Genomic DNA, 12,839 nt, shown 5'->3' with positions numbered 1-12,839 from the left:
AAGTATCTAATTCTTAAACCAATAATGGAGATGTTCATATTTGATACCCATCATTCAAAATACAGATGATATCTAGGCTGTATAGCATTGCATGGTGTGGCCAATAGTAGTTTCCTTTACATCAGTGGGCAAGAAAGTTATTTAGCTGGATTGTTGTGCCATAAACATTACCATTCATTAATTTAATAGTATTTATGATTAATGATTACACAATCACACTAAACTGAAACTCTATAGAAGCTGTAACAAAATTACAAGAATAAATAAATTATGAATTCATATAAACGATTTCCTAACATAAAATTTATATAGACAGCCCTGCCAATTTTGCTATTTCTGTTGTCACAATAAAATAACTGCATTTATCTAACTCGAAGATTGGCTAGAATGTGTGAAAGCTCACTTGTTTAAAATCAACTTTCACAAAAGAGACATGCATACACACTGTAAAGGTGTTATTTTTCCTGGATTATGAATCATAAATACAAAAATCCATGTTTCTACAGTACTACTTACACTGGAGAATTCACTGCTGAGAACTTAAGGCCTAAGAATTAGCATTTGTCTTAGAACAGTGGTGCAACTGTAGGCTCATCTCTTTCTTGACATCCTTACCCACTAAACAATCAGTGTCTCAGTACTTGCATTTCATGTACAGTACCAAATATAAAGGCTGATGATTTTTTTTTCAACATAAAACAGCATCACATTAATAAGTAATATTTATACTTTCTTTAGTAACTGGTGTTAAAACTGAAATATGTCTCCCCATTCCTAAATGAACATTGAGAATATTACATAAGAGCAATGCAATCAATCCAATGTAGAAAGTACTTCAAAAACTGATATTTATAAGAGTAAGAAAACTGTTTAATGTAAAAACAATTTTCAGTTTTCAGAGACATTAAAATATATTACTCTTTTCAACCAACAAAAAATTGAATGGTTGTCCCCTATGTCTTTGAATCAACAATATACACTCAATATATTCCCTCCTCTTCCCAGCTAATATTAAAAAAAAAAAAAAATCCACATAATAAGAAATCTATTGTTAATTTCACATTTCTACTTCAAGTCCCCATTACAGGTAAAATTCAATTTATAAAAAAGCTATGCTGAAATTCACATCAACAAATTTTGTATTCACATATATTCATACTTTGAATATTATTATCCACAAATATTTGCAAAATGTAATGTTTTTTGCAAGTAAACATTGCACTTCTAGTGTTACAACTATCAGTTTTGTAACCTATAATGCTGAACTAATTCTGTTCTTCTGATTCTCTTAAGAATAAGCAAAATTAATACTTGAAACCACTGGTAATTATAACTGATGAAACAAATTTAATAACTGAAATATTTGTGAAATTTAAAACTCTTTGCTTTTCTCAATTCTGTAGTTAAGTAAAATTAGTAATTTATCCTAAAATTGCAGTTAACAATTCAATTTCAATTTAGTGTTTCCAAATTTAAAGCTAATGATATTTTAATTTCAGTTACTGCTTCAACAACCCCATTAACATGTATTATTGTTCCACTCATTTACTTTAAAACTCAGTTTTCTTCACAAGCTTTCAAGCACTTTTTTGCCAAATTTGTTTTTTAATTATTTCGGAAGTAAATTTAAGAATTTTGTAACATTTAGGATTTTCTTGTAGTACTTTCTTCCAACTGCACAAGCAACTTACCCTTTTTTGCACAAACAAACAGAGCATATAAACTCAATAGCTTTTCCTATAAATCAGTCTATTGCATTTAACACTGCACATTTCACACACATTAAGAGAAATATGGAAGGATTTCTACAAGTATTCATTTTTGAAGTATGCTAATGACAATTTGAAGATAATAATTAGAAAGACTGAACTGATTAAACAGATATTTAAAGTAAAACATATAACAAACTCTTATTTGCTTTTCAGATTTCAGTGTTTGATAACAGACAGAGAAATTAGGAAGTCCCCCCCCCAATAAAAACAAAACATTATGGCTTTCTTAGGATCCAAAATCTCTGAACTATAGAAGTTTGTACTAATTTATACACACTTGAAAATCTCATTTACTAAATACAAATTTTTATGGCAACATACAAAATATGCAACTTAATTTGCAAAATATTTTTATACTGAGCGAAAGTAGTGAAGGTACAAACATTACTGTTTGAAATTCCAAAATGCAATTATAAAAATTCAGACACTACAGTTTTCTCAAGTAAGAGATAACCAATCTAACACAAAATTCCTGGACGAGACCCTATCACTCCCTAATATAAATTATAGTCCAAAAAGAAATCAAGAATACCTAAATATGAAGTGATCTCAACAAGTCAAAAGTTATTCAATCATACAAACAATACGGAAACCGTCGCATTTTTGTTCTTATCCTAGTTTAATTTGGAAGAAAGCATGTAAAAATGCAATATTTACTATTATGCTACTGCTAAATATTTACATGTGTACACATAAGAACTGGTCTATAGTTTATAGTAAAAATAAGAACCCAATTATAAAATATCTATTACAAAATACACATTACTTGTGAAAGTTTCAAAACAATCAAGTACATTGTCAAAGCTAACAAATACTTTTTATTCCACAATTTATTTCGCAATTTTTAAGAACGTTTGTCAGAAATGGCATCTACATTCGTCTGTAACGAGATAGGTTTAGGTTAACCTGTATGTCTAATACAAATAATATTTGTAGGAATTGTATTTAGTTTAATCATATTTTTTATATTTATTATTCTCCTCTTTCTTTTATGATCCAGTTGTTTTGAAAAACATTTCATAATCCACTAATTAGCATAAGTACTGTTTCAAGCCACTTAAAAAAAATTAAGAGAACAAATACATGATTTAATTATCAATGGTAATTATTTCTGTCATTTTAGATTCTTTAAGTTCTTTTTAATTAGACATTAAAGAAATATAAACTGTGAAATAAAGCAACTATTCACTTACAAGAATTAAAAATTAGTAGAAAGATCATCTCTTATGGTACTGAACAAACTGCCAAAATAATGTTCACTTTAACATGAACAAGGTAAAATAATACAAACTTGAGAATAATCAGTTTAAAATAATGCAAACATTTTGAAATTTCAGCACTTTCTTTTTAGGATACTTAAGTGTACACTACTTTCAGCAATCTCAACATTAGAAACACATCATATATCTCAGCATACTGCAAGTTCAAATTTGATTGTACTAATACATAAAAAGATGCTTATGCTTTTAAATAAAGAATGCATATAAAGGTAGTAAACAAACAACTAAAACTTTCATTGTAAAATAAGTAATTTTAGAAGAAATTCATAATGTTATTCCACCGACTCCTTGGTCTCTCACCGTTCATTAAGCGTCATTTTTGTTGAGTTCTTCAGAACAATCTTTCCCATAGTAGATGCCATGGTGCTGAAATTGTGTCAAGGAGATCTTTAAAAACACATGTACATTAGTGGTAATTACTTTAAATTAAACTACTGATTGTAACAAAGATTTGTACTGTTCACCTACTAATTCATATTACTTTATAAGAATCATATAATTCTTTTAAAATGTAAATAAATTTGGTTGTTATATTCATACTGTTTTGAATTTTTCCCACCCTTTTTCCTGGTTTTAAGATGATGCTTTGGAGTTCTTGCCGAGTACCTAAACGATACATTAAAGCCATGAGGAAAGACAAAGATAGTAACAAAAAATACTACCAACAATCAAACAATTAAACCATTCATACTGAACAAAAAAAATAAAAATAATGTTGAATAGTTTTTATCACTTCTGTATAGAATTAACTCAGACCTTTCACTATAAAATAATAAAAGCCCAAAACTATTAACTGCACTGCTTTAATTATAGTTGCTCCTCAAGAACATTTTGAGGACAGTCAGGCCAATAGTAGCATCTGTCTGTGCCAGACAGTTAACTTTTGAAACACCATGACCAGTATTTATGAAATACTGACAACAGAAACATTTGGTGGAGAGTAACTGCTACAAAATTACATTTGATATACTGCTACATCTTGAGATAAATACAAACTTTTAGTTTCTTATTTTCAAAAAGACAATTCTGAGACTATGAACAAGATTTATTATTACAAAGTGAGAGAAGTTAAAAGATGATGCAAGACAGATCTCTAAAATAGATGAAAAACATGGAAGGTAATATCTAATTAGCCTAAAACAAAGAAAATATGGGACAAATGTTACAATGGTATTAGGCCCATAAAAGATGCTAACAGCAAGGTTTCAGCTGAAGATGACCATACTTTTAAATGCTCTCTCTGGTTTTTACAAGATCTCAGCAATTTTACTGATTCTGAGCATTCTATGAAATACTAAAACTAACCTGAATCATGGAGATACTGACCTCATTGTGATCACTGAACACCTTTAAAGGTCAAGTGTACAACTACATAGGAAATTTTAAAATAAGTAAAACTATGATGTTAACTATTTGAACAATTTTATTTTTAATTAAAAAAAATCCAGAATGTATGTTTTGTAATCTGCAAAAGAAAAAAAATTCAAAATAGTATTTATATATGGTTCTGAGGAGTCTTACCTGTAAACAATGCATTATCTTTTAGAAATTTGCCCATCCTAAAGCAAAGGTTTATAACTGCTAAGAATCTATCAAGTTTCATATGATTTTCTTCCTTTTTATCTTTTCATTACCTCAGTATGATTTCAAATACAAATACACTCATAAAACTTTGCTTTGAAAACAACTAAAAAGTATCAATAACATTAGACAGAACAAATTTTATACTTTAAATATCAATTAGTATGAACAAAATGATGAAAGAATTTATTTATGGTTTTGTAGGACTATAATTAGATGTAGCTTCTGCAGAAAACTACAATAATTATGAGGAAATTTGTTTGAAAGCTACTGATATTTCTTCTGTAGAAACAAATCATATAAACCAAGTTACACAAGAAAGGATGGTAGCCAGTAGAAAATATTCTGACTCAAGTCATTATTTACTGAGAAACAAATCATATAAACCAAGTTACACAAGAAAGGATGGTAGCCAGTAGAAAATATTCTGACTCAAGTCATTATTTACTGAGAAACAAATCATATAAACCAAGTTACACAAGAAAGGATGGTAGCCAGTAGAAAATATTCTGACTCAAGTCATTATTTACTGAGAAACAAATCATATAAACCAAGTTACACAAGAAAGGATGGTAGCCAGTAGAAAATATTCTGACTCAAGTCATTATTAAACTGAGAAACAAATCATATAAACCACGTTACACAAGAAAGGATGGTAGCCAGTAGAAAATATTCTGACTCAAGTCATTATTTACTGGATGCTATTGTTAAATTGAATGTATTCAAAGGTAGTACATTTGGGTAATCAGTGGTACATGTTACACAATGGATCCCTTAATCAATTAGTACACACCCCATCTCTCATCACCAAAAGAGTAAACTACCTTTATAAGTTTGTCAATCATTAGTATTAACTTTACTCTTTTAATTAATTTTTTTAAATAATTTTCAAATCAATCTTGGCTTCATAATATTGACATTTTCCAATAGTCACTATTCATGCATATTACAATAATTTTTATTTACACATTTTATTACCACAGTGTTTTAAAAAATATTTGGATATTTCTTACTTGGCAAATAAATCACAAATGTTGAGTAAATACCACCATGCAGTAACCATTATGCTTATTTTTGAAATATGCAGTAACCTACACTGATTGTCTACAAATAAACTGATAAATAACAAAATTGTTTCACTATAAACAATAAGGATAACAGTGTCTTATTTGACAAATTAATTTGACAAAGTTTAAAATTTTGTTGGAAAGTATGAAAAGTTTCACTACAGGAAATTCTTGCCTTAAATTTTTGACAGTTTAAAGAGGTTACTTAATTACATAAATGAGGGTGGGGTGTGAATTTGGTGTTTCAGGATTTTTAGAAGCATTTGACAAAGTGCCAAATAAAAGGCTTTTTAAAAAGTACTCTCTCTAGGTTGGCTCATTGGATAGAACACTGACCAGATGTAAGAAAGCAGATGAAATAAATGAAGTCTGGTTAAAATGGATTAAAACCACAAGTGAGGTTCTTCAAGACTCAGTGTTAGGACCTTTGCTCCTTTTGATTAATGATGCTGATTATGATGAAGGAATGGTCAACAGATTATTTAAACTCCCTGGTGACAAAAACTTTGAGTGTTGCTGGGTGCAAGAAGGATGCTGCTGATTTAGAAAAAGATTTTGATTATTTGGCAAGTTGGGCAAATAAATCCGAGATGGAAATGAAAGGTTGCTGTGCAAGAATATGTTAAAGTCAGTGACATATTTCTGGAAAGAGAGTTAGAGGGGATCTGTTTGAGGTTGTTAAGGGAATTGAAAATGCTGATATATCTATTTATTTTGTATTTAATGATAATCGAAGTAAGAATAGGGGACATTTTGGCAGGGTAGGGTAATCTTCAGTTAAGACAGCTTCAGTTTTCTAACAGGATGGTTGGCCTTTGAAATAGGTTGCTTTCAAATGTGGTTCATGCAATTAAGTTAAGTGAGTTTTTAAGGGAAGCTTGATAAATGATGAAACTTTGTAAGATGGACAGCAACACTTGCATCTCCACAAAGGGCAGTTGCCATCCATTCTACAAAGTTTTATTATGAATATTCTGCCTAAATAATCTACCAAAGAGTAGCTTGATAAATATTTTAATGATAAGGCCTGGCTTTGATTTTAATATTTAATGTAGTGGATGGGCAAACTGGCATGTACCAAAAGGTACCTTCTTATTTTTTAATGCTACATTATAATGCCAAATACTTAAAAATTGTTGCACTGAAAAACACACACACCAAAATATTATACATAGTACTTAAATAGACCATTATGATAAAACATAGAGTTGTACATTTAGCAGCTGCATTGCTTCAGTAAAATATACTAAATGCCAAGTGTACCATATGCAAGTGAAGCAACTCTGACCAACTTTACAGCTACCATATCAATATGATGGTGGGTGTATTATCTTGTAATATAGTAAATTTACCTTCAAGATATTTTGCAAGCTTTTTAGAAAGCATTAAAGTATTTTGTATGAAAATTGAGTTTTAATTCAATATTTTTACTAAAGATTTGTCTCTGAAGTTATGCAATCAGAAACTAATTCAGACTAACTAATCCGAATCAAGATTTTCATATTGAAAGTACTTTTTACATATAAAAGTTTTCAAATTTCATTTATATAACCTCTAGAATTCCTGAATAAGTAATTAATTGATCAAAAAACATCATATTAAAAAGACTTAACCTGATTAGAATAGTTGTTGTTAAATTTTCTTAAACCAGCTGTAGTTCTTTTAACTGGTCACAATGAGTAATATTGCATGTAGTATCAGATACATATGAATGATGTGCATTTTTTATTTGAAATATAAAACCATGGTTACTATTCTATATAACATATATTAAAGCATGTAAATGTTTTAAATAAAATATAAACTCCAGTAAATTATCCAATTTAGTACCATTGAACGTTCAAGCCTTTACAGGTCAAAATTTATCTTCAGTTAATTTAAAACCAAAACTAGATAGCATTTAGTACGTTTTAACATTTCATGCATATTTTAAAAATATTTTCATATGAGAAGAAAAAATCGAGGAATTTCAGTGACAAATTCTATTTTGGAATGGATTAATTAGTTGAGGATAAGAATGAAGACAGAGAATAAAAAATGCTTAAAGCACCTTGGCCAGAGAGTTTTTCCTCAAAGTTTTAAAGAAAGAAAAAGATTAGATATTGAAGATTTTTCACAGGTCAATAGATAGTGATCAGGTATCTGTGGATTGAAGAGTTACTAATGTTACTTTATTTTTAAATGAGATTAAATTCTATAGGGAGTAAAATTTAAAAGATCAATTTAAAAACACTTTATGAAGTGATATAGTTAATACTATATTATAAATGAAAGCTGACCAGGATTCAACAAAGGTAAGTTTTCCCTTACTAATCTTATATTTTTAAAGAAGTTACTTGTAATTTAGAATATAGATGATAGAAATGTATAGACTTGTAGCAGTTAAGCATTTTGAAAAGCTTTTAATAAAGTGCCACATGAAGCTAAAAAAAAACCAAAAACATCAATTAGAAAAAACACTATTTGAGTGAATTGTAAAGTGGCTGTATCAAAGTGAGCAAAAAGGTGTTCTTAACGGGATAGTGTAAAATAATTTCTCTGTCACTGGTGAAGGGCCTCCTTATTTATACTAATGATACTGTTGGATAATTAGTAAATAAAGTTTAGTGTTGATATTAAATTATTAAATATTTTTAGGTATAGTAAGGATATTGTTGTATTACAGAATGACTTGCATCAATTTGCAAGTCAAACAAATTAGCATAAAATTAGTTATTATACACTGGGTTACCATAATTTGGATCTCACATTTAACCCTTTCCCAAAGAGCTTGTTAAAATATGCAAGTTCATGTACATATATGCACATGTCAAGTATTTACACTATAACTTTTGATACATTAAAAGTCTCCAAATTTTGTGAAGATACATATAGTGAGAATTACACATTTTTGTACACAAGAAAATCAAATTTTTAAATGAAATATTTTTACTAAAGATTTGTTTGTGAAAATATCTCAAATATGTGTAATCTTTAAAACCTCCTATTATTCTAACATTTTTTCAGTTAGACTTTATATTTTGTTATTTTCTATACCATAATTATGTGATGTCTGTCAATTGTCCAACCTCATAACCATCATTAAAATTTAGAAAATGGATATAAATTATGCTTCTTTTCATGCTAGAATGACTAAAGATACAGATTTTAACATGAAAAAAACAAATATTTAGTCTCAGTAGCTTAAGTCTCATAACTCTATATATTTATTTTGACCTTTGAGTCGTGCATAGCTAATATTACATAACTTGAATGACATGGTGCATGTGCTCTTTTATTGTGTATACAGTGACATAAAACTGGCCTTTAGTATTTATAAACTGATCTTGTCGTGGCCATATTTTATAGGAGTGGTATTTTGTATTATACAATAAATTTCAATTACTATACAATATATACATATACAGATTATTTTTTTAGAAATAAGTTACTAAACTTATGTTTCTTAAAATATAGAACAATAAATAAAGAACTAAAGTGAACAATTATCTCTTCTAGCTATAACCTCTGAACTCAGTGGTTAAGCCTTTTAAAAATTCTCACACGAAGGATATTAAAATGTTTTTAAGGTTTTACGTATACAGTTGAATAACCAAAAAAATCATAAAGAATTATACAGATACTATAGAATTTCACTTATTAAGCTTAGGAACTAAATTGTATTTAGGTCTAAGAAAAGTACAAATCAAGGAGCAGACAACACAAGCAACCTACCTCCTTGAAATCTTGGATTGAAAGGCTGTGGTAGTATTTTCACAGATTAAAATCACTTAGAAGACTACTAGCAAGGGCATTCTAAACCATCAAGTGGTTATTCACATGCCATATATTGAAGTGAGTGCATATAAGAGACTGTTTTCAAGAATGGAAAGAGGAGAACAGGACCATGGTGTTTGATTCAGTATACAAGTCATATCACAGCAAAATAACAAGATACAAGGTTCTTATTTTATATTGTAGCTTGTCAATATTAGTAATTTGAGTCCCTAATTTGTGCAAAACTATAAACTTAGTACTTTGACATCACAAACATTAATTCTAACCAGCACTGCATTCAACATACCACTTAACTCACAAAAATCAACATTTAGGTGTTTTTAATATTTACTTTTAAATTAAGAAACTCATATATAATATAAAATTTGAATTATAATCTATAATTTGATTCCAAATTTACTGTCTTAAATTCATAAAATAATAGTTTAATAATATTTTAAATGGAAGTCAACAAATGTAGTGACATGGCCTTTGACCCATGACCTGTTGCAAATGGGTTAAAGACAAGAACTCAACAGCATGACTGAAAAACAGGATCAAAGCACACTTGTTAAGATGCCAATAAAGCCATTAAATCAGTGTTTTTAAAACATTTTAAGACAAAGGAAGTAATTATCTTCATAAAATAAATAACTTGTTAGGCCTTATTTAGAATACTTGGTATGGTTTGGGTCTAGCTATCTTAGAAAGGATACACTTGTAAGAAAGGTTCCAGAGAACTATTAGGATGATTCTCACAAATAGTTAAGATCTCTGTTTCCTTATTTTCTCTGGAGAAAAAAATATAACATATGGTCTTTCATAAGTTAATTATATTATATAAGGAATTGACAAATTAAAGGCTTTTGATTTATTTGTGCTAGATGCTAAAGATAACAGGGCAAAAGAGACACATTAAAGATTTTAAAAAGATGGAAGAGGCCAAAGTAAAGCTGTAATTTTTCTAATATAAATTGACCTATGGAATGAGTTTCTGTAAAGAACAGTAGAGGTCAACACTTTACAGGAGATTAAGGGGGAGCCAATGATTTCCTGAAAAATGAAGTATAGGTTTAAATTTTTATTTTTCTTAACTATAAGTATATCAGTCTTGAAGGAATAAACCATTTCTTGTCTATACATTATAATGTTTCAAGTCATATAATGTAAGAATATTGGTACTACAAATACTATTAATGTCTATTTAGTACATTATTTGTTTGGTCTCCATTACCTGTTCCCCAAATGTTCATATCTTAGCCAAATAACCTGATTTCTGAGTTTGAATTCCATAAAGAGAAATAATTTCATGCCTTACAATGCAATATTAAATCACTGTATTATTGAATTGTGCTATACCATCTCAACCGAGTATGCAACTAAGAAAGAAAAACTTATCATGTGCAGTCAGTGTAAAACAGTACAACAGAGGACCATCCTAGCAGTCATTCATTAACTATTTCTAAAGCACTACAAGTATACTGTCACTGGTAGTTCAAACATTATTTATGAAGCTAATTTCAAACTTGTGTAAAAATTCTCACCCAACATTCCTTATTACATTTAAAATACATTTTCAGTAGAAAGTCCAGGGAAAAGGGAGATGTGAAAGCCTTTTCATATAGAAATAAAAATGCCTTGATAACAAGTGCTTGTAGTTAAATACTTAAAAGTAATAAATGTAGCAGGTGAATTCTAGTCTCACAGTTCACAATCACTTTACATTAAAAATGCAACAAACACAAATATTAATTCACCTGCTGCTTTCCATCATTTTAAATACTTTGTGTATTTAAAATCAATCAGCGCACCAACAGTATCGCATCCAATGAAGAAACTGACTCGCATTTTTCTATCCCCACAAATGCAAATCTAGAATGCTTATTAGAATTCCCAATCATACCAATACATTCTTCATAACTGCATTAATGCTGGTTACCAACGTAATTAGAATCAGATAAAATTAGTTAACTCATTATGAAGAAATACGCATATTAAAACAGATGGCTTTGTTAAATTCTAAATTAACATGGACAAAATCAGGCATCCCCTAATGGTAAACTTCTATCAGAAATGAACGATGCAACTTGAATCAATATTAACATGTATTATTTCTAGCATCCAGTAAAACTAAAATACAGACTTAGATCATATTTTTTTAAAGTGTTGCCCGATATAATTTCAATACAAGCTAAACACAGACGAAACGTTGCATTCCATTTTTGGGTCTTTTTTTCCCTAATTTTCCTGTCTATATGGTTACATTTTTATAATATAGAACGCCTCTAAAATTGTAAATACTCCTAGGTTATGAGGTTTAAACCGTAACTTTATTACAAAGATTCGGAAAAAACAATGGGTGTGGTAATGGTATTATAATATACATAACTAACCCTAGTAATACTAACAGTATTTTTTGTCCTACAGAATTTCAATTTATATTATTTTTCTTTCAAGCTTACAACAAAAACTTGAAAGAAAAAATCAGCAGAAAGGATACACAATAGCTTACAGATGTTTGCGTACTTTATTCGACGGAACAGTTTTAAGTCAACATAAACTGTGGAGAAATTTCACATATATAACTTAAGACTAATTCTTAAGCTCTAACGCGTAGATACCAGACTTGTCAAAAGCCCGGATTAGCACTTCTAGCCATTTCATAAATACATGACAAAGAATTCTGATAAATAAATAATAGTGAAAAGGAATTTAAAATATATATATACAAAATTAATAATATAGCGATACAATTATTTTTAAGCGTATCGTCAAACTACCACTACATTAATGTAATTTTTATGCATACACATTAATTTTATGGAATTATATATATTAACAATATATATTATAATCGCTTTTATTGCAGGTTACAGTAGTTCTTTACCAAAATAAAAATAAAATGAAAATCGTGAATTTTGGAATAAAATCTGAGGTTCTTCTTCATTTGGGGTTTTTAAATAAATGACGATAGAGGGGTACATTGAGTTGTAAATGAGGTTTCGGAAATGAATGGAGGTAAAAAAAAGTAAGAGGAAGATGTAGAGGAGGAAAGTTTGTTTGTTTGTTTTTTATTTTCGCGCAAAGCTGCTCGAGGGCTATCTGTGTCGGGCCTGGCATGGCCAAGCGCGTAAGGCGTGCGACTCGTAATCCGAGGGTCGCGGGTTCGCGCCCGCGTCGCGCTAAACATGCTCGCCCTCCCAGCCGTGGGGGTGTATAATGTTACGGTCAATCCCACTATTCGTCGGTAAAAGAGTAGCCCAAGAGTTGGCGGTGGGTGGTGATGACTAGCTGCCTTCCCTCTAGTCTTACACTACTAAATTAGGGACGGCTAGCACAGATAGCCCTCGAGTAGCTTTGAGCGAAATTCCAAAAAAACAAAC

General features: G+C 29.5%; 1 protein-coding gene across 2 annotated transcripts in view; it reads right to left on the bottom strand.

Annotated features, from left to right (window-relative positions):
• LOC143249789 (uncharacterized) overlaps nt 1–12,105 on the bottom strand; it is a 34,779-nt gene extending 22,674 nt beyond the window's left edge. Inside the window, exons 1-3 of one of the 2 annotated variants that reach the window (XM_076500215.1) lie at nt 11,214–11,880; nt 10,173–10,247; nt 3,353–3,418 (exon numbers count right to left, since the gene is read on the bottom strand). In XM_076500215.1, the coding sequence (XP_076356330.1) occupies nt 3,353–3,418; nt 10,173–10,247; nt 11,214–11,230 (158 nt within the window). In that variant the 5' untranslated portion in view covers nt 11,231–11,880. Of the gene's footprint in view, nt 1–3,352; nt 3,419–10,172; nt 10,248–11,213; nt 11,881–11,956 lie in introns of those variants that run through there. The other variant, XM_076500216.1, reaches the window with a different exon arrangement.
• Nucleotides 12,106–12,839: the final 734 nt, after the last annotated feature.

The sequence above is a fragment of the Tachypleus tridentatus genome, chromosome 4 (genome assembly GCF_004210375.1).
Source record: "Tachypleus tridentatus isolate NWPU-2018 chromosome 4, ASM421037v1, whole genome shotgun sequence".
NCBI lineage: Eukaryota > Metazoa > Arthropoda > Merostomata > Xiphosura > Limulidae > Tachypleus > Tachypleus tridentatus.
The sequence above is the reverse complement of the archived record's forward strand: the minus strand, read 5'-3'. Positions and strand labels throughout refer to the sequence as shown.